At 37.4% G+C, this 22,340-nt stretch overlaps 3 protein-coding genes across 4 annotated transcripts; 2 read left to right on the top strand and 1 right to left on the bottom strand.

The window, feature by feature from the left end:
* The first annotated feature begins 1,626 nt into the window (after window positions 1-1,626).
* LOC148293196 (uncharacterized) lies at window positions 1,627-3,948 on the top strand. Its single transcript, XM_088255971.1, has one exon. The coding sequence runs from the start codon at window positions 1,720-1,722 to the stop codon at window positions 3,946-3,948; it is 2,229 nt and encodes a 742-aa protein (XP_088112097.1). The 5' UTR covers window positions 1,627-1,719.
* Window positions 3,949-7,630: 3,682 nt separating this feature from the next.
* On the top strand, window positions 7,631-11,334 carry EIF3E (eukaryotic translation initiation factor 3E). The gene is made up of 8 exons (XM_021977640.2): window positions 7,631-7,950; window positions 8,066-8,220; window positions 8,501-8,728; window positions 8,858-8,979; window positions 9,709-9,928; window positions 10,051-10,193; window positions 10,744-10,881; window positions 11,000-11,334. The coding sequence occupies exons 1-8, from the start codon at window positions 7,743-7,745 to the stop codon at window positions 11,097-11,099; spliced, it is 1,314 nt and encodes a 437-aa protein (XP_021833332.1). The 5' UTR covers window positions 7,631-7,742; the 3' UTR covers window positions 11,100-11,334.
* Window positions 11,335-12,154: 820 nt separating this feature from the next.
* LOC110773081 (uncharacterized) lies at window positions 12,155-21,971 on the bottom strand. 2 transcript variants are annotated; one of them, XR_002529245.2, is made up of 12 exons: window positions 18,910-21,971; window positions 18,540-18,779; window positions 17,522-17,651; window positions 17,074-17,226; window positions 16,626-16,819; window positions 16,445-16,514; window positions 15,474-15,680; window positions 14,480-14,715; window positions 13,794-13,872; window positions 13,551-13,691; window positions 12,610-12,931; window positions 12,155-12,500 (listed from the first exon to the last, which is right to left on the bottom strand). XR_002529245.2 is itself a non-coding variant. In XM_021977579.2 (11 exons), the coding sequence occupies exons 1-11, from the start codon at window positions 21,702-21,704 to the stop codon at window positions 12,716-12,718; spliced, it is 4,461 nt and encodes a 1,486-aa protein (XP_021833271.2). In that variant the 5' UTR covers window positions 21,705-21,971; the 3' UTR covers window positions 12,155-12,715. The 2 variants fall into 2 exon arrangements, 1 of the variants encoding a protein (XP_021833271.2); XM_021977579.2 differs by having other exon boundaries at window positions 12,155-12,931.
* Between the last annotated feature and the right edge of the window lie 369 nt (window positions 21,972-22,340).

The following is a 22,340-nucleotide window of genomic DNA, read 5'->3' as shown; positions in this document are numbered from 1 at the left end:
GGTAAATATCACAATAGTTACCATTGGTGCTTTTACAGTTTACCAGTGAGCAGCTCAATCACAATGGGGTTGTAAGAAATGAAAGGGGGTAATTTTCACTATATTACGGTAAAGTTTATCGACTTTTAGAGTTTGATAATCAAATTTTTTTGGTCTCAGTCACATACACAATGTTTATTTTCATACCAATCTCCAACCGATGTGTCAAAAGTGCTACATAAACATTTAACGGCTAGAAATAACATCTCACATCACTCCAACCGATGTGTCAAAGCTAATGTGGAATGAAGGTTGGAGGTTGAGATGTTATTTTTGACATCCCAAAAGCAAGATGTCAAATGAATATTTTATTATTTTTTTCTTTTCTTTTCTTTTTAATTAAAAATAAATCAACACTAAAATGTAATAAAATAATAATTTAATTTGACATATCGGGTGGAGTGTAAAGTCGTGTAAGATGTCAAATTGCCACATCAGCCATCAAATTTAAATTTGATGTTTGGTATTTGACATCTCCCTTGGAGATGCTCTTAGTGCTTTCGTCAATCCCTCTATTAAAACGCCAGCGTGACAAGTCCACATAGACTCGACATAGACACACGTATTATGCCAGGTGGACTAGAAATTTAAAAAAAAACATTAATTACAAATTTAACATCAAATATATAATATAATAAAATAAATTTTATTTTTTTAAAGTAGTAACATAAAACCTCCCCACGCCCCAAAAATTTAAAACAAAACACCATTATCTTTAAAATCAAATATATATTAAAGTAAAACAAAACAAGAACAATGAAACCAAGCCCAGAAAACACCCACCCTCAGCTCAGCATCCCCGACCACCATCCCAATGTTCAGTGGCGGACCTGTGCAGGCGCAAGGAGGTGCCCCTGCACCTCCGGTCGCCGGAAAAATCCATTACAGAAGCTGGAGTTGCACCTCTGCTTCAGACCATAGATGCGCGCAACCTGTTCGACGAAATGCTCAAACGAAATGGGAAGCCTGCGCTGCTGGATGTGTGCGCTGCGCACAGCGCGCGCGCTTGTTTTTTTTTTTTAAAGAAGCCTGGCCAAAACGACGTCGTTTTGGACCAGGCTTTTTAAATTTTTTTTAAAAAGGCGCTGCTCTTTCTTTTTTGGACCAGGGTTTGTACAAAAACAGAAAGTAACGACGACCTGGGCTTTTTAAAAAACAGAAAGTAAAAAAGCTGGGCCATTTCGTGGCTTTTCAAAGGGGTTCTATAATTCCTAAGTTAATTGGGTTTAAATTGGGCTTCTATATTCCTATTTTAATTGGGTTTTAATTGGGAGTCTCTTTATTCAATTGGGTTTTGGAAATTCCTTATTTAAATGGGATTGAGAATTCTCTTTATAAAAGACCAACTTAACATCACCCAAATTCATCAAACCCTTATTTTCTTTTAATTGTACAGTTATGGAATGGTACTTTAAGAGAAATAGTTTAAATCCTCCTTCAAATAATCCGGGTAGTTCAAATCCTCCTTCAAATAATCCGTCTAGTTCCAACCCTCCTTCAAATAATCCGACTAGTTCCAACCCTCCTTCAAATAATCCGGCTAGTTCAAATAATCCTTCAAATAATCCGCCTAGTTCACATCCTCCCTTGAATAATTCGGGTAGTCCAAAACGATCGGAGGTCATTGAGTTGGATGAAATATTGGTTAATCTTCCTGCAGACCCTGGACTTAGACCTCCAATGACTTATTATAATCCCAATTTTCGAGAACAAATCCGAAGAGCCTATCTACAAAGGGGTCCTTGTCAGCCTAAAAGCCAAAATGACATGCCTCAAACACTTATGGGGGAGAGTAATCGACGTTTTCTTGTCAAATGGTTTGATTCATTTGTTTGGTTGGAGTACAGTAAAGAAAAAGATGCTGCATTTTGTCTTCATTGTTATCTTTTTAAATGCGACTTTGATAAACAAGGAAAGGCTGGAAGCGATGTCTTCACTGAGAAAGGGTTTAAAAATTGGAGAAAGGGACCCGAGAATTTTAGGGACCATGTGGGACAAGTTGGAAGTCTTCACAATAAAGCTACACAACATTGTACAGATTTAATGAATCAGAAGCAACACGTTGAAACCATTGTGATCAAGCAGACAGACCAAGCTCGTATTAATTATCGCATTCTATTAACTGCCGCACTTGATTGCACTAGATATTTATTGCGACAAGGTCTTCCTTTTCGTGGCCATGATGAAAGCGAAACATCTAGCAATAAGGGTAATTATGTGGAGCTTTTGCAATTTCTTGCAGATCATGATGAGAAAGTTCGTGCCGTTGTGTTTGAGAACGCTCCAAAGAATCTCAAGTATATTGCTCCTAAAATTCAAAAAGAGCTTGTCAATTCTTGTGCCACTGAAACCATTGATGCAATTATTAGTGATATGGACAATGCATTCTTTTCTATATTGGTAGATGAATCACGTGATGTTTCAATAAGAGAGCAAATGGCGGTGGTGTTGCGTTATGTGAACAAAAAAGGGCAAGTAATTGAAAGGTTTGTGGGTGTCCAATATGTCTCTGATACAACTAGTAGCAAATTGAAAGAGGCAATTGAGGAGTTGATTTCTTCAACAAATTTGAGTATGTCTAGGCTACGAGGACAGGGGTATGATGGTGCTAGTAATATGAGAGGTGAGCTCAATGGTCTTAAAACACAGATTTTGAGAGAATATCCTCAAGCATATTATGTCCATTGTTTTGCACATCAACTACAACTAGCTCTTGTAGCCGTGGCAAAGGGAAATGAAAACATTGCTACTTTCTTCACAACGGCTAGTAGTGTCGTTAATATTATTGGAGCATCGTGTAAGCGTCGTGATGCACTTAGAGAGCAACAACAAAAAGATATTATGAAAGCTCTTGAAATTGATGATCTTGAAACGGGGCAAGGGTTAAATCAAGAGACTACTCTCAAACGTCCTTGTGATACACGTTGGAATTCACATTATGATACTTTACTTAGTATTAATACTATGTTTCATCCCGTGGTGAAGGTGCTTGAATGGATTGTTGATGATGTCAACCAAGATAATTTAGGTGAAGCAAATAGGTTGTCAAAAGAAATACAAACTTTTGACTTTGTGTTTCACCTATATTTGATGAAATTTATACTGGGAGTCACAAATGATTTGTCAAAGGCATTACAAAAGAAAGATCAAGATATTGTGAATGCGATGATGTTGGTCCAAAGATGTAAGCAAAAGCTACAATCCGTGAGGGATGATGACTTTGATGAATTGCTTGGCAAAGTATCAAGATTTTGTGGCAACAATGATATTGACGTTCCTAACATGGATGATTTATTTGTACCACAAGGGAGATCACGACGTAAAGCTCAGAAAATCACAAACCGCCATTATTATCGTGTGGACCTATTTCTTACTATCATTGATAAGCAACTAGTGGAATTGAATAATCGCTTCACAGAGGTAAATACTGAATTGCTCCTTTGTATGGCATGTTTGAGTCCGGCTTATAATTTTGCAGCTTTTGACAAACAAAAAATACTTCGTTTTGCTAAATTTTACCCTCAAGAATTTAATGACCGAGACCTTATGAAGCTTGAAGATCAACTTGGGCTTTATATTGTTGATATGCAGAGCAGCACAGAATTTTCATCATTGAACGGAATTACTGATCTGGCTGAAAAATTGGTGAATACAGGAAGGAGTAGAATATACAACTATGTGTATTTACTTGTTACATTGGCTTTAGTTTTACCCGTTGCAACAGCTTCGGTTGAGAGAGCTTTTTCAGCTATGAATATTGTGAAAACACCATTGCGTAACAAAATGGGGAATCAATGGTTGAGTGATAGCTTAGTTGTTTACATTGAGAAAGATATTTTTTCTTGTATTAGTAATGCAAATATAATGCGACGTTTTCATGATATGAAACCTCGTCGGCAACAATTGTAGGTTAATTGTAATGTTTTTTTTAAAAATTAATTATGAATAACATTAGTATTGTTTAAATGATAAGGATGTTTAGTTCTTTTTTTTTTTTTTTTTTTTTTTGAGCTCTTAGCTTTTAAAAATTGCACCTCCCCTGAAAAATTCCTGGGTCCGCCGCTGCCAATGTTGAGAACTAAACTCTACAAAGCTATCTGGGAGCAAGAAAGTTCGTGGAAAAATTGCACATATTATTTAGGGAGTTTTGTGGAAAAAAAAAATCCTGAGAGGGTGTTATTGTAAATAACTCAAAGGGCAACTGACCTCTTAACCTCAAATATTATACTAAATATCTTAGGCAAATTATCCAAATTCATTGGACTCATTCTCATGAAGGCTCGTGTAACTTAAAAAATGGTTGGAGTTGTAGTGGACATGTAAGATTGGTCTTTGGATTTTGCAGGTTTACAGCCCCGTTTGGGACTACTTATATAAGAAATAAGGTATACTAGTGATTTGCCCCCTGAACTTGTACTTAACTTTCGATTGACCCCCTATCCTTTTTTTTTATATATAGAAAATTAAGGATATGAACTTCTTTGTTTTTTCTAATTTCCCCCCTGCTGTCTAAATCTGCAACATTTCATCCAATTTACTGTTAAATATGAGGGCAAAATGGTCATTTTGTACATTAAAAATAAATAAAAAATGAAAAATAAAGTAAAAACCAAAAATTTCAAATAATACTCTCTCTCTCTCTCTCTCTGTGCAAGTGTAGACGAAGAAAACTCAAGGGGGATGGGGTAAAAAAACAGAAGGGAGGAGGTGAGGGCAGGGGTTTGTGGGGTGGGGGATTGGTTTGGAAGTGGAGGGTGGTGGTCATGGGGAAATGGGAGGAGAAGAAAAACCCAGAGGAGAGGGGGAGTGGGCTGGGTTTGGGGGATGAAAATACAGAATGGGGAGGTGGGGAGAAGGGTCTGTGGGGGTGGGGGATTGGTTTGGGAGTAAAGGATGGTGGTCATGGGGGAATGGGAGGAGGAAGGGAGGAGATGGAAGGGGTTGGCATTAGGTTTACTCTTTTTCTTCAACTTTTTCCAAAAAAATAAAATTTTAACTGAAAATTGGATGAAATGTTGAGAATTTAGACGGTAGGGGGGGAAATTGGAGAAAAAAAGAAGTTCATATCATTAATTTTCTAAAAAAAAGGATAAGGGGTCAAATGAAAGTTAGGTACAAGTTCATGGGGCAAATCACTAGTATACCCTAAGAAATAAGAAGTACTTTGCTTGTATGTGCTTTTTCAGACACTTCTATTTAAGGCAAGTCGAAAATTTTAGGGTATACTAGTGATTTGCCACCTGAACTTGTACCAAACTTTCGATTGACCTCCTATCTTTTTTTTTATTTATAGAAAATTAAGGATTTCAACTTTTTTTTCCAGCCAATTTCTCCCCTACCGTCTAAATTCTCAATATTTCATCCAATTTTCATTTAAATCATTTTTTAAAATTATTTTTTTGGAAAATATTAAAAAAAAAAGAGTAAACCTAATGCCAACCCCTTCCATCTCCTCCCTTCCTCCTCCCATTCCCCCATGACCACCATCCTTTACTCCCAGACCAATCCCCCACCCCACAGACCCTTCCATCCACCTCCCCCTTCTGTATTTTCATCCTTCAAACCCAATCCACCTCCCATCTCCTCCGGGTTTTTCTTCTCCTCTCATTCCCCCATGACTACCACTCTCCACTCCCAAACCAATTTGCCACCCCACAGACCCCTACCCTCACCTCCTCCCTTTTGTTTTTTTACCCCCTTCCCCCGTCCGCCACCCCCCCTCCCCTTGGGTTTTCTTCGTCTACACCTGCAAAAAGAGAGAGAGAGAGAGAGAGTATTATTTGAATTTTCTGGTTTTACTTTATTTTTAATGTACAAAATGACCATTTTGACCTCATATTTAACGGCAAATTGGATGAAATGTTGTAGATTTAGATGGCAGGGGGGAAATTGGCGAAAAAAAGAAGTTCATATCCTTAATTTTATAAAAAAAAAAAGGATAAGGGGTCAATCAAAAGTTGGGTACAAGTTTAGGGGGCAAATCACTAGTATACCCAAAATTTTATTTAAAGGCACTTGGAAAGTTTTTCCATCTTATAAAACCCATGTTTTTAGCCATCATAGGAGTAGTTCAAAACATGCTTTTATTGTCAATCTACATAAAGCGCATGTAAAGGGTTTATGATTAGTGTTTTTTTTGGGTATAATGCCGAATTGCCCCCTGAACTTGTACATAACTCTCAATTTACCCCCTGACCTTTTTTTTTAGCCAATTACAGGCTTGAATTAAATTTTATTATCAATGTTCCCCCCACCGTCAAAATTCGAACATTTCATCCAATTTGCCGTTAAATATGAGGGCAAATTGGTCATTTCATATGTTAAAAATAATTAAATACTGTAAAATACAATAGTATGACATATAAAATGAAAAAAAAAATCATTTTAATAAATAGAGGGGTGGGACCCACCCACCCTTTCTTCTTCCTCTCTGCCTCTCTGCCTCTCTCCCTACGACTCCCTCTCTCTCTGCAACTCTCTCCTCTCTGCAACCAAACACCAAAACCAAACACCAAACCCTTTCTTCCCTCTCTCCCTACGACTCCCTCTCTCTCTGCAACTCTCTCCTCTCTGCAACCAAACACCAAACCCTTTCTTCCCTCTCTCCAACCAAACACCAAACCCTTTCTTCAAACACCCTCTCTCTGCGATTTAGGGTTGAGATTTTGGGAGAAGGGGCAATGAACTTGTGAGGTGAAGAGGTTTGGACCTTTAAGGCTGTGGGGAAAAAATCAAAGGGGAAAGGCGCGCGAATGGGTTTGCGGTGGTTATGTGTTCGTAGGGGGGGGGGGCTGTGAAAAAAATCTGGGTTCATTGTGGGGTGGGTCTGTGAAAAAAATATGGGTTCATTGTGGGGTGGGTCTGTGATGGGGGATGGGGGGGAGCTCGAATGGGAAAGGGATGGGAAGAGAGAGAGAGAGAGAGAGAGAGAGAGAGAAATAATTTTTGGCAAGAAAAAAAATGGTGGGATTTTGTTGCAGAGGGAGGATAGGTTGGAGAAGAAGATGCAGGGGGTGGGGTGGGTGGGTACATAGGATTTTTTTTTCTTTAATTTTTTCAAAAATATAATTTTTTTCTTTAATTTTTTTTAAATGATTTAATCGATTATTGGATGAAATGTTAATGATTTAGACGACAGGGGGAACATTGATAATAAAATTTCATTCGAGCCCTTAATTCGCTAAAAAAAAAGGTCGGGGGGTAAATTGATAATTAGGTACAAGTTCAAGGGGCAATTCGGCATTATACCCGTTTTTTTTTAGTACAAGCGATTAAAGGAGGGGATTTACACAAATACTCATTGGGTATTTGGGGGTTTCGAACCTGCCCACAAGGGTGGAGGTGGTGGAGCTCAACCAATTTAGCTATATCCCATTGGATTCTGATTGGTGTTTAAATAGGTGTTAAGTTCGAATCCTCATTCCTTCATTGATTTAATAAATAAATAAATAATCACTCACCTCTCGCTATCTTGGGCCACCTTTGTACTCTGGGCTGTCCCTGTGTTAGTATTTTTGTTTGTTTGGGCTTCGGCCCGCCTCTTAACCCGGAAAATAAAAAAAGAACCGGATAGCATCAAAACGCCTAAACCTAAAAGCAGCAAAACGACCTTCTTTCTCAACTCGCAGTTCCAAAACCCTCTTAGTCGCTTTATCTCTCTCTGTGTCTCAGCTGTTGCCGCAAAACCCAGGAGCTCTCTGGCTATGGCGGAGTACGACCTAACTCCACGCATCGCGCCCAACCTAGACAGGCATCTGGTGTTTCCCCTTCTCGAGTTCCTGCAAGAGCGACAGATGTACCCAGATGAGCAGATCCTCAAGTCCAAGATCGAGCTCCTTAACAAGACCAACATGGTCGACTACGCCATGGACATCCACAAGTCCCTCTACCACACCGAAGACGTCCCCCAAGGTAAAATTATATACATGTTATATATTTTTTGTGTTTATAGGTATACGTGCTTTGGGTGTTGTGTGTGCACATTATGTGTTTGACAATTTGTCTGTGTGATTATGGGTATGCTTAGATATGGTGGATAGGAGGGTGGAGGTGGTGGCTCGCCTCAAGGTCCTGGAGGAGTCGGCGGCGCCGCTTGTGAATTTCTTGCAGAACGCGGCTGCCGTTCAGGAGCTGAGGGCTGACAAGCAATACAATCTCCAGATGCTCCATGAGCGTTACCAGGTTGCCCAAGTTTTCTTCTTTCCTTTTAATTTTTAAAACCCAGGAAAAGAAGTAAAGCATTTAAAAGAATAATTGCATATGCTATGCAGTGCAATACTGCATGTGTTTATAAGGTGCTATCTTAGAAGCCCACTCATTTAATTGAAAAAGGTCTAATTGTTGTATGATTAACATTACTTTTATTGAACAAAGAAATTTGGTTATTGTTTTTGTTTTTGTTTTTTGGAGTTACTTTGTTTTGGCATAAGTTTAACTCTCCTGGCATGACTTTTTTGAACAGATCGGTCCACAGCAGATAGAGGCATTGTATCAGTATGCAAAATTTCAGTTTGAATGTGGTAACTACTCTGGCGCTGCTGATTATCTCTATCAGTACAGGGCTTTATGCACAAACAGTGACAGGAGTCTGAGTGCATTGTGGGGAAAGCTGGCAGCTGAGATATTGATGCAAAACTGGGACATTGCTCTTGAAGAGCTTAATCGCTTGAAGGAAATTATCGATTCAAAGGTTTAGAAATAATTTATTCAATGGTTTCCTTATTTACATTTTCACACGCTCGCACCCACGCAGTTGTTTATTTATATGTCCATGTTATTTTAATGAGCTTTTGTATATTGGTGGTGATTTTTGTTGCAGAGTTTCAGTTCGCCTATGAATCAGGTGCAAAATAGAATATGGCTAATGCATTGGAGTCTCTTCATATTTTTCAACCACGATAATGGAAGAACACAGATCATTGACTTGTTTAATCAGGACAAGTATGTCCTCTCCTGATCAAGTTTTAATTTTTTTTTGCTTTTACTGTACAATGACATGTCTCTTTATTTATTGCTAAAACAACCTGCGCCACATTGTATCTTTTTTCTTATCACTCCCCATCCCTGAAAGTTTGAGGAATTTCTAATTTGTCATGGTTTTTTCTTCTTTTTTTCTTCTTTCTGGGAAACTAATCTATCTTGGTTTCTAGTTGACATATTTATCATCTTCATCATTTTATTGACGCTCTTGTTGCTGGTGCTGCGTTTTTTCTATAAATTTGACAACTTTGCTTTTTGCCCTTATCAATCCTTAACATTGATAATCTCTTGCCTCTACTAGTGTCAGCTTATTGTTCTGAACACGACTCGTTATATTATGTGTTTTACACATGTTTGGAAAAAGAAAAGAAGAAAGATGCTTATTGCGATCTTGTTAGAGTGGCATAATTGACATTTGCACGAATGTTATGAATTATGTCTAATTAAAAGTTTGGGTGGAGTCTAGTTTTTTGTGGATAGGATGCCATTAAGGTAGTGATTCTATAGCCAACAAAATGACTAGGGTTCAAATATTTTGCTTAGAAATCATCTGATACCTCGCCAATATTTTTGAGTTATAAGCTATTTGAGATATGCTTCCCCCTTTGAAAGATTGATTTTTGGTGAACACTGAGTTACTAGACATTTTGTACTTGTATTTCCTGATGGGACTGTTGTGAGTATTTTCAGGTATCTGAATGCCATTCAAACCAATGCTCCCCATCTTGTGCGTTACTTAGCGACTGCGTTCATTGTCAACAAGAGAAGGAGACCTCAATTCAAGGACTTTATAAAGGTTATTCAGCAGGAGCAGAATTCTTATAAAGATCCCATAACAGAGTTTTTGACCTGCGTATATGTTAATTATGACTTTGATGGTGCACAAAAGAAGATGAGGGAGTGTGAAGAAGTAAGTACCTGAACATAGTGGATTGATTATTGACTTCTGCTGTACCTCAATTACTCTTGAAAATAGTTGGTTGTATATCTTTTCAGTTTAGGCCGTGGATTAAACGTGATTTGACTATGTAGGTAATATTGAATGATCCCTTCCTTGGAAAACGAGTTGAAGAAGGCAATTTCTCAACTGTACCATTGAGGGATGAGTTCCTTGAAAATGCTCGTCTATTTATCTTTGAGACCTACTGCCGTATACATCAGCGCATTGACATGGGGTAATTGCTTCTTTTTTGGGATTGTTTCTGTGTCAACCTCTTTGTTTTGACATTTAATATTTTACTTTCTATCTAAGAAAGGAAAACAGTAATAAAAATCTGTATTTCACCATGGGAAGTGGTCTATGAGCAGTAATATGTCAGCATTTGCATCGTTCTTTTCTTATTTTTGTTCCTTGTGATTTTCAAGACACTATTGTGCATTCTAAAAGTCATTTTTCTTAAATATTTGGGTGCAATTGACTAGTCTTAACATGCTTATTTGTTTTTGGTCCTGAGCTTGGGCGATAGAGGAGTAATGTTTGGATGAGATTTGTGTTAGGATAAAAAATTTCAGGCATAATTTTTTTAATATGTGGTGCATGCATTTGGAGGTCATATATAAATTGCTGGAACAATGTATGGTTGAGTACATATCCGTGAATATTTTCAGAAACATAATTGACTTTATTTTAGTACCATTACCCATTATTATCGGTTTTTTTTAATTATCTTACCTTCTTCACTCTTTTCCATAAATACTAAATCTAATTGAATCGCTGTTTGATAGAGTGCTTGCAGAAAAGTTAAACTTGAATTATGAGGAAGCAGAGAGATGGATTGTGAATCTAATTCGCAGCTCAAAGCTTGATGCCAAGATTGACTCACAGTCTGGAACTGTTATAATGGAACCTAACCATCCAAATGTGTAAGTTCATTGATATAGATCTATGACTCAGTTTTGTCTTTATGCTTTCAACTTTTTTTCAGTTTTAATTCTCGAGTTTTTTTAAATAAAAAAATTTCATTGCTTCACTGGATTCCAGGTATGAGCAACTGATAGACCACACTAAGGCATTATCTGGACGTACTTACAAGTTGGTTGGTCAGCTTCTGGAACATGCCCAGTCACAGGTTGCTCGATAAATTTTGTTCAGTTCCTAGATATCCAAGATATTCTCTGAAATTTCGTTGACATGTAACTGAGGTCTGAATTAGCAAGACTAGAAATCTTAAATTTTTGCAAAGGAGTTCACAAGCTTTTCTCAGGAACATGTTGAGATTTGTTGGATAAAAATGTAATTTACTTTTGGAGGCATGATTTTTTGTCGCACCTTTGGAGCTTGGCTTTGAAGCTTATGGATAATGAGTTAAAATTTTACTCTTGCACCATTTAGTCTTTTAGTTTTTCTTTTTTCAGATGCCCAGAATAATCTAGATGAATGCGTGCTATTGGATTTGTAGGAAGCTCTTATTTATAATTTGTCATCCCATTTTTCCAAATTTTTGCATTCTACTTGTTGCATAGTTTCCAAGGGTCCGTTTGATAACCATTTCAATTTTAGTTTTTAGTTTTCATTTTTTGTTTTAGAGTATAGAGGAAAATGAGAGTGAGAATGGGAGTGAGGATGGGACTGAGAGAGAGGATGAGAGGGATGAGTAACAGAAGTAAAAACAAAATCTTGAAAGTGAACAATTTCAAATAGATTTTAGTTCGTAGTTTTTGTTACTCCCTCCCATCATCTCCTCTCAATTCCATCTCCACTCTCTCATTCTCACTTTCATTCCCCCTCTTTTTCATCTATACTCTAGCACCAAAAAAATAGAAAAATAAAATGGTTATCAAACGGGCCTTAAGTTAACAAATTGCAACTTTATCCCTCATTTTAATCAAACCAATGAAAATTGGATTTCCCAAAAACCATTTATTAGTTTTGTTCATAATATAAGCTTTTCGGATGAAGTTGTAACATCATATTGTGAATAACTTCTGAATAATAAAACCTTGGAACTAACCTCAACAGCAGTGAGGGATTATAAAGATTTGGTCCGATCCATTCCACTAAACACACAAAGAAAAATGGTTTTCCCTGTAGAGTGAAATTACCACATATTTATGTTCCTAAGTTTGTCAGTACGAGAAATATTTTCTAAATAATTTTTGGATAAAACATTGATTGATTCGATTGATTCTTCCACACTTTGTTTCCAAAAGATGAATTTAAAGATAATTGGAGAAAGTTGAGTACAAGCAGAAGGGAGAAGTACAGGGCTACATCTTTTTATAAGGCACCATCCAATAAGAACCTTTCACTCATTTATTCAATTAGTACAAACAAGTACAAATTTTACAATTATTTATCCTCGCTGTTTGTTTTCCATCAAAATGGATGTCAACCAAAGAATTCCAGCTCTTCTTCCATAATCGTTAGCACTTGCCGAGCATCGGAGGTGCAGGACTGAGGTGTTGATCGTTGTGTTTTGAAGGTAGTAAATGTATAAACATTGCTGTTGTATTATGACCAAAACTTTCTCTCATTTCTTTTCCTGTAGATATACAAGATACCAGGCTCAACATCTTGATATCCATTCAAAGCTAGCTTTCAGATCAAAGACTGCGGCTACGTTTGACTGGATCCATTATGAGAGTAATTACCTGAGCCCTAGCAGCCAGCACATTTCCATCGATCACCTATGAAACTAGGGCCATTTAAAAACATGCCGTGCACTTGTGCAAAAAACTCAAATCTTCCAATTCTCTTTTACCATCGAGAATACGAATTTCCATATGTTCTCCAATTCTCCCTGCCGTAGGTCCGACTATTAGAACTTCTCTCAAATGGAGAGCTATGGAAATCAGGTCTTCTATAACTGTTGCGTCCAGGACTCTGAAAATCTGAAGATTTTCTATAAATGCCGCTTTCCTTGCTTTCAATTTCTACTTTTCTCATCTCCTCCTCAAGATCATATTGTGAGCGCTGTTGCAGAATAAAAAAAGTGATCTAGATTTAGTAAAATGCATGGTTCAAGTCCTGGTTGAAGTATCTACCAGGTACTTTTCTAACAAATTTGCTACTTCCAACTGGACATGTTACTAACCATCCTGCCATCTAAAAGGACTATCAAACAGTACAAAAAAAGCATGACATGTCACCGAAAATGAATGGGTCTTCAATTAATAGTCAAAAGTACGAAACTTAGATTCAACTTAAGAATCATCATCTTACTTGACCACCAAACATGACAAAAGAACAAAAAACAAAAAAAAGGACGTAAAATAGGAAATCTCGAAGTATAAGGTCACAATTTAAAAAAATGCAGTTGCTGTATCAATATAGGCCAAGAAGTTTTTAAAATGAACATTTAAAAAAAAAAAAAAGTAAGGCCAGAATATGTCTCTACAAAAAGCAAATAACATATATTGCAGGAGCTTGTAGAATCAATATGTTGCATAAATAAAATGGTTCGAATCTAAATGTAATGACACAAAAATACTCAAGCATCAATCACGTGGACTACTGTTGCATACGCGACACCCTAGTACCAATATTCTTTTAAAGTAAAACATCAAGTAGCACACATGAAGCGAAAAAAAACCTTAGCTGGGTCTGAAAGTACTGCATATGCCTCTCCAATCATTTTAAAGAGCCTGTCAGCATCCTTGTGAACCTCCTGGGAGATTTCTTTCCAGAGTTGCCCTTCATCTCCACTCTCACTCCTTGCCAAGAATTGGCCAGCCTAAATCCGCCCAAAAAAGAAAAATCACAAGAATAGGATGTCAGAGTAAAATGAACAGCAAACAAAGATTAAACGAAAATGGGAGGTATAAAAGTTTAAAACCTTGTCTGGATGATGCTTGAGAGCTGCCTTCCGGTAAGCCTTCTTAATATCAGGACTTGCATCAGATGGTTTAATTCCCCTGGCATTGAGATTTACAATCATCAGTTCTTTGCAGAAGTCGCAGCAAAATAGGCATAAACATAAAAAAACTCAACTAGACCTTTATAGAAATTTTACCATCAAACTATCAGTGACATAAAAATAATAACAGAAAAATAATGATATGTTGATAATAATAATGATATAAAACTATCATGAAAATGTTAAATAATTACAATTACAGCTAAGTAATCAACTCCTACATCTCAATCATAATCAAATAAATTTAAAATAAACGACAACAAAGAATTTCTAAGCTTGCATCTACGCAATGTAAATACACTGGCTCTTATATCCATAATTTCTTAGAGCTTAATAATACCAAGGTGTTTCCAAAACTGCCCATAAGTTCCCCGTTTTCTATTTATAACTTTTTCCTTTTTCAGACTATTAAGCTTAATGAGAGATTTTGTATTGTAATTTATCTAACAATATCAGATTCCCTTATCTTAACGTAACTCTTAAAACTCTAAACTTTTTCCTTTTACTAACTCTACTGATTCAGTATGAAAAAACTAGGCTCCTAGAATCACATATGAGCAAGGCGATTACTGAGCTATGAAGGCATTAAGATAATAAGAACTTACAAAATGAGATAAAAATCCAACGAGATTCCTTTCTTAGCTTCTTCTTCTATCGAAGGCATTCGTCGATGAGCATGCCGTAATTCTTTTACACTGCCATTGGATCTACCTTTTGAGCTACACTCTTTGGCTTTGTCATTAGATTGGTTTTCCAGAATGGATATAAGTCTTTGGAGATCACTAGCTGCCTGTCCATAGTCTCGTATCATCTCATGCAAGGTGGCTCTTCTAGAAACTGCCTGTTAAGGGCAGAAGCAGTCAGAAACAAGAAAACTGACGGAACTACTTCAAGTTCAGAATAAGTCAGTGCTAAAGAAATCAATTATTTGAGTAGAAACTGAAACTATGAATATTGACACAATGGTTTTCATAAACTATAATTACAGGGGCCGAGGATGAACATGCACAAAACAAGGTAACATTTAACAGACAACCTTGATTTCTTGCCAAAATTAGGGAAACCAAACTAATACACTTTGTTCTTTTTAAGAAAACAAAATGGTATAGTTGTCTTGTCTCTTCATTATCAATGAAATAGAACAATATTTATTGTAGCATTGCAGCTCAAACTTATTTAAACCATTCTATGAAGTCCAGGACTTCAGTTGTACGCATTGTAGCTTAAACATTGACATTATCAATCGGAATATATCAAATTTAGCATAAGCTCAAGTAGTCACAGATATAAAATGAAGAAAGAACTGCAATTTTTTTTAATAAACAAAATGAGTATAATGAAAAAGGTGAACGTCTGAAAGATTTCCAATGAAATTATTAGATTTTATTGATCTTGTCAAATTTTGATATCTACAACTCAGTAATCAGGAAGAAAAAGGGTGTTTGTTACAAGGCCTGTCATTAAGAGCTAACAAAGACCCTAAAAGAGAAATTCACAGGGTTTGTTCACATCATTAAAGAAAAGAGAACAAGTTAATTATTAGCTTACCCACACGTGCTTATGTGGTATCCTGCTTGAAATGCACTTTAATGGCATTACCTTTACATAATTTCCATCAAGAGCAATGGCAAGACTGCAGTCTGCAATGGCATCAGTAATTTGACCCAAAGCTTGGTGTGCTGCACCACGGTTGCACAAACAGATGGCTGAAAATGGACGAGATCCGAAATTGCTAGATAAAGCAACAGTATAATGTTCCAATGCTTCTGCATATCTTCCTGATCTAAATGCTTCATTGCCTGCATTCTGTTTTTAGGAAAGTTGTGAATTTAGTTCATTGTATTCATTTGAAACTTTCAAGATTAACTCAAATGCTCAAAATTATCGGCATAGCTAACTAAAGTTCTAATCCCATACAATTGGATGAAGCATAAGCTCCTAGACAAAAGAACAAGAGCACTTATGAACAGTATGCCAGCATAAGGAAAAACAGCCTAGTTGTAAATAACAATCATTACAGTAAAAGATGACTATCAACCTCCCACCAACCCACACCAAGAATAGGCTTCAACCAAACAAAGGAATAAATCAGTTGATGAACTATCTCAGCAATTTAAAACACTGCAGTCTGGGACCTCTCTGACTGTAAGCATCTCTTTCCTTCCCTACTTTGGATTCAGGGGAAACTGCGTTCTAATATTATAGCAAAGAAAAAAACCTAGCATCCATGATGTTATTTATTAGATATATATTACCAGTAATTAGAGAACAATGAATAACCAGGAACTTTTTGTTTCTGGAGGGTCCTTTCAGGTAAGCGACCCTAAGATTTATACTTTCCAACTTCCAGAATGAAAACTATCTATCCTAATGAAGGTTTGATGTAGAAGTATGCGCTACCACTTTGTAGTTAAAAACCATTCAGGATATGCTAAAATTGCATGCTTCACAATTGACGCAACACATGCTATACATGATACATTAAGCATGATAGCCATAGATGGCATCTACGCAGATGTCAACTAATCCTCCACCCTACTGCAAAGAAATTAAAGCAACAGAGCACTTACCTTGTGGCTTAATAGTTCGCGTATGGTGACAGCTAACGAAACCGCTAATTCCAATTTCTTACTTGCATACCTACATAGTTAAAATTAGATTCAGCAATTTCCATATCATTAAGAAAAGGACTGCCCTGATTAAACTGGAAAACACAGAAGTTGAATCTGGGCAGAAAACATTGTGTATTACATGACTTTAGTAGATTCCACTTCCTCTAGCTTCTCGAGTAAATCAAGAGCTGCCTCAAGCCTACCCAAATGAAAGTAAGACTTGGATATGAAGAACCACCTCCACAACCTAACATTGTTCAGTGGAGCGAAATTCCTTTCAGCAAAAAACAAACTCTGCTCACACAACTGAACCGCCTCTTCATACCTCCTTAACTGCAAAATGCAACAAAAATATACAAAATATTGAGACCACAACTTGGGGTACAAGGAAACAAACATTTTTTATTTATTTAAATAAACTCTCATATAAAGAGGGAAACCACCACTGTGGGGGCTTGAAACCAACATAGTGGTAACAGAAAGAGACCAACAGTTAAATGTACAGAAGCAGCAACCACCACACTCTAATTGATTCAGTAAACTAACTAAAATAAATGAGGGGAGTAATATGGCAATAGAGCACAGACCAAACACAGAGCCTCTGCTTTCATTTCGAGCAATGTTTCCGAGTACAAACTAACTGACAAGGCCTCAGAAATTATTTCTAAAGCAGTGAGAGCCGCATCAGTAGTTCTCTGGTCCAGCAGCTTGGCAGAACGATTTGTATACTCGACCACTTTCTGCAAATAAAAAATCACATATGTAGCCGTCACATCATTTTGACAAATTTGTTTATTATAAATAACTGGATGCTTGAGAATAATAAGATTCCCTATTGAGAAGAATACTTAAAACATTGATTAAGTGTATATTAAAGCCACATAATTCATGTCAAGCACACTAACTGTTATCCTTTGGCATAAAAATTAATTATGTATATCAATATATTAACTAATCGATATACAGCTCGCATAAACAGCATTAGTAACATTATTACATCCCCATCACTAATATGACAGGAAATAAATGCAGTACCTGAACTTTTTGTAGGCCATCTGCAGAATCTATTACAACTCTTCGATCCAAACACACACCACTTCCTGATTCTGAGCACTTATTGAAGTACTGCTGTGCAATTTCAACTTCACCGAGCAGAAGATGGCAACTAATATAAAAAACAGAAGCATATTTAGATTAGACAACACATTAAAATAGCCATGCATTGCAAGAGCAACATCACATACATGATACAGCATAGATATGCATGAAACTTTTTCAACAATCATTGTTAACTATAAGCTTTGGACAATATTTATTAAGTGAGGGTAAGCGAGCCACAATCCATTTCCATATGGCTCGGAAAATAATCAAATCACCTTGAAGAAATAAAATAAAATGACAAACAGAATCACCATATCAGTTAAAGAATATTCACCAATGCAACTCAAGTGGGCTGAAAGGCTAACCAAGCTCAACCCAAGATGTGTGTTCTGGTTTTAAACCCGGGAACAACCCACTAAGGTTGCGATGAACTCAACCTCATCTCAATCCATCAGGAAAATTATTAGCCAGGGTTGCCGAAATGGTGAGGTTGAGTTTAACACAACACGAGTTCATAAAAGCAAACCCAATCGTTGAAAAACATTTGTGTAAGCATAAATCAACAAAATCAAGAGGAAAATAATCCAAGACTAGTTACACCAATTCAACATCTGACAAAAGTTCCACAACATTAAATATATCATATAGCTTAAGATACTAGTTGATATGCGCATATAATATATGAATGCATTTAATATTTTTATCGGGTTGGGTATTGAATTCAAATCAGGTCGAGTCTCAGGTTCTATGTTTGGATATTCTAGGTAGTGAATTCGAGTGATCTCTGGTTGAACTCAGGTTATTCAATCCCCAACTTCGAGCTCAACCTAGATTTGATTGGGGTGGCATTTTCCAACCCAAGCTTCACTAAAAATCTCTCTAATCTGCTCATATGGGCTCAAATGGAATACAATACATTCATAATTTGTAGGCATACAAATGGAATACTCACTTAGCAGCCCTCATTTGAACTTTGAGAAAGTTGGGATCTAATGCAGTAGCCATCACACAATCCCCTAAAGCTTCCCTTATCCTTCCAAGAACCATTCTTGCTGCAGCACGGTTGCTATAGCATAGCAAAAGAGGCTTAAGGCAGCATCCTGAACGTTCATTAGAAGGTATAGAAATTATTCCCTGTGTGTAAAAATCTTCAGCTTTTGAAAGATCTTCATTTTTATAAGCTTCGTTTCCCCTGACAGAAACCAAATCCTTACATGTGTGAGAAACATAAGAATCATCTCCAATGAAACATATAACTAATAAAAATTGTTGTAAAACATAAAAGATAAAAACTGGTCATGAAAGTATAATGCAGGGAGCACCTGAGCCGCCATTTCTCACAGGTTTCATGAGTAGCAGCACTAGAAGAGATATTCACTTGCTTAAATTGTTCATTTGCTTCAGATTTACCAACTACATCTGCAGATAAAGGTTCCTTAGAGTGGAGGGTAAATAGGTCAGAAGATCCAAACTCAACATTCGGACTTGGAGTTATAACAAACGTCTCATGACCAACTTTCATCCTATTTTTCTTTCTACGCTGTTGGCGCTTTGTCATCATTGAGCTACCTTGAGTAGAAGACGATGCCAAAAATGTGAAGTATTTATCTTTCATATTTTCAAAACCTGAAGCAAAAAGTGGTGTTTTACAATCACTTTCTTGACTCTCTATATTTAAGCCAATGCCAACTCTAGCTTCTTCTGAATCCAAACCAGCACCACTGATACTACTCACATGCTCACTTTTGGAACTAAAGCAGGGAGTTTCAGGTTCAGCTCCAGAACCAGACCCTTTCCACAAAAAATCATGGAAAAAGATTTTCTCACCATGAGACCTCGAATTCTCCTCAATGGGCTCTTTACATATCCGATCACCTCTGTCATCCAACCCACTTCCTGCAGCAACCAAATCTTCACCTTTAGGATCAGCAGTAACTGCTGCATTGGAGGCACAGGGTGCACTATCGTTGACTAGGTGGAAGGAGTCAGTAGATGCCACAGAAGTTTCCCTTGAATGTGGATCAGCAACTCTTGTTTCCTCATAGGGAGAGAAATCCATGGGTGAGTAACATCCAGAAGCGTCTGGGTTTCCTTGGGAACTACTTTCCTTGGGCACATGATCTTGAACTGGCCATTGCTTACTCAGCTTCGACTTTCCCCTTTGTTTCCTTGATCTTTTGTCCCTAAATGACCTACCCTTCACACTGAACTCCAAAGTTTTATTTAATTCAGGAAATAGATTTGTTCTAAGACAGGAAGGATCCAAAAATGACGTTTTCAAGTCCTCAAAGCACACTCCAAAACCATCTGGAAAGCCAGTAGAACTATTTTCATCTTTCTTTCTTACTCCACCCACAGAAGCTGCTTCAGAAACACAACCATTGGTTTTGATGCCAGGACCAATTGATGAGGATGAACATGGTGCAGCAGCTACATTTGGGTGTGTATCATTCTTAATTTGATAATGAGAAAACTGTCCTGGCTCAACACTCTCATCACTTCCTGCCTGAGATGTAAATTTTTTGGAACCAGAAATTCCTATAGTGGCACCCTTCGTGTTTCTATCACTTCCAAAGAAGATATGGTTCTGGTCACTACTTTCATCATTATCTCCATTATTTTTCTCTGAGGCAACATAAGGACCTCCTGAACACTGACCACAAGAATTACTTTCTGAATTGGTCTTGCAATCTCCTAAATTTTCACTACTCAGTTTCATTTCATCTTGACACTTCGTGACCTTGCATTCAGTCAAACTGGAACCTTTATTAGTGCTGCTTCCAAATACAAAAAAGCCCTTATCATGATCTTTATTTGAGATGCAACGCTCCTCAGCATGAAATTTAAAAGGATCAGCTTCCATTTTCTCAAACTCTGTTTCACTCTCAACTTTCATCTTCCCACCAACATCAGGAGCCAACTTTTCCAGTTTTCCACTAGAGCTTTTATTTCCTGAATTCAAGGAATTCCAACTAGAACCAAACACAAAACCCATATCATTGTACTTCTTTTCCTCAGCTTCATTATCAATTTCTGTACTGCCAATACCATCACAACCTGGCGTCCCCTCATTTTCCCTGTGTTTTCTGTTTCCTGTATTTGAAGTTGACCCAAAATCATCCAAGCCAGTAGCAAACACAAAACTTGCAGACTCCCCATTTTCGGCATTCAACTTCGGAGCTGAATCTCTTTGACTAGCTCCAAGCCCAGAACCCACATTATACCCTACTTCACTCTCTATTTTCATTTTTCCACTATTATCTGTGCTCGGTTTCTCCACATATCCACCACATTCTCTCATTTCATGATTTGAATCCAACTTCAAATCCGAACTCAAACCACGGCTGTTAGCACTAAACACAAAACCCCGGTTATCACCCTTCTGACATTCTGTTTCAGTCTCTGTTTTTTCATTCCACTTATCTTCAGAAACGATTGCTCTCACATTTTCACAAAATTCTCTCTTTTCCCGACACAAACTAGATCCCAGACCATCCTGCTTTGCACTACACTCATAACAAACACTCTCCAGCTTATCAGACTCTCTTCCATTCCCAGTATTCACCTGCCCCGTCTCATCACAACTCAAAATTTTCCCCTTCTCACAACTCTCTCCCTCCCCATTATCCAAATTATCATCACAACTCGAATTTCTCATTATTTCACTACTCCCTCCCTCCCCATTATCCAAATTTCTCACTATTCCACCACTTTCTCCCTCCCCATTATCTAAATTCTCATCACCACCAATCTTTCTAGCACCAAACACAAAATCCACACCCCCACAATCACCATTAGAAAAATTAAACCCATTGGAAGAACTAGTACCATCACTTACCGAGCAAAACGGGTTGACCCCCGGCCCACTCTCACCCGACCCAGTTCTTGACCTCGAATGCTGCTTCCTCATCTTCACAAACCTCGGCCGCGACCGACCCAATCGCGACGGCATACTCGGACCGAACTGACACTGACTTCCATTGTCGTTTGAAGCACCGAGGTTAAAGGTGGGAGAGGACGCCACATCGGGTACAGGGTTAGGGTTTTCAGGAGTAGAGGAGGGTTTGGTCGGTATAGAGGTGATCGGAGACCGAAAATCCACTGCCGCCGGCGTCATTCCGAAGAAGCCTGAAATAAAAATTTAGGGTTTTGGAATTGCTAGGGATTGGTTTCCTGTGAATATATATATATAAATAAATATTGATAAATACTTTTGATATTTAGGGTTTTGCTGGGTTTAGAAGTTATGGAGTGAGAGTTGTTTATGTTTGTTGACAAAGAGAAGAAGAGAGTTTTTATTTGGTCGGGGTTTGGCTCTCTCTCCTCTTTCTGGCTCTCTTCTATGCTTCGCAGACTTCATAAGAGTGAAGTTAAAAAGAAAAGAAAAAGGGATGGTGGCCTTCTTGAGGAAGGAATTTAAATTTGGTGACGTGGTCACTTTCCTTTTGGTCCGCGCCTTACTTTGCTTCTTTCTATTGCTTCTGAAACCAATACTAAGACCCAAAAAAATATTATATTATTTTCTTTGAACTTTCTGAATGTGGGGTGGGCATCTCAATCATTTGAATTATCCACGTACCGATCGTATTGACGGGTTGGTTTGGTTTGATTAAATAATTAATTTTTAATTTTATTCATTTTAATCCGATTCGTACTGAAATATTTGATTTGGTTAACGAGTAACAATATCCCTAATTCGACAGAAATTTGTACCGATCCAATATTTATAATTATTTTATTTTTTAAATACTAA

Source organism: Prunus avium, chromosome 7 (genome assembly GCF_965620075.1).
Source record: "Prunus avium chromosome 7, drPruAviu1.hap1.1, whole genome shotgun sequence".
In the NCBI taxonomy this organism is placed as follows: domain Eukaryota; kingdom Viridiplantae; phylum Streptophyta; class Magnoliopsida; order Rosales; family Rosaceae; genus Prunus; species Prunus avium.
Note: the sequence above shows the minus strand (reverse complement) of the source record. Positions and strands in the feature narration are given on the sequence as shown.

Bases quoted from the DNA above. Each gene is read 5' to 3' on its own strand.
- LOC148293196 (XM_088255971.1), top strand. From the start codon at position 1,720: ATGACTTATTATAATCCCAATTTTCGAGAACAAATCCGAAGAGCCTAT.
- EIF3E (XM_021977640.2), top strand. From the start codon at position 7,743: ATGGCGGAGTACGACCTAACTCCACGCATCGCGCCCAACCTAGACAGG. The intron at 8,221-8,500 runs GTTGCCCAAGTT...TTTTTTGAACAG, and splicing joins TGCTCCATGAGCGTTACCAG to ATCGGTCCACAGCAGATAGA. The intron at 9,929-10,050 runs GTAAGTACCTGA...TTGACTATGTAG, and splicing joins AGATGAGGGAGTGTGAAGAA to GTAATATTGAATGATCCCTT.
- LOC110773081 (XM_021977579.2), bottom strand. From the start codon at position 21,704: ATGACGCCGGCGGCAGTGGATTTTCGGTCTCCGATCACCTCTATACCG. The intron at 13,873-14,479 runs GTAAGTTCTTAT...TCTCAATGCCAG, and splicing joins TTGGATTTTTATCTCATTTT to GGGAATTAAACCATCTGATG. The intron at 12,932-13,550 runs GTTTTTTTTCGC...ATTCTGCAACAG, and splicing joins TACTTTCAGACCCAGCTAAG to CGCTCACAATATGATCTTGA.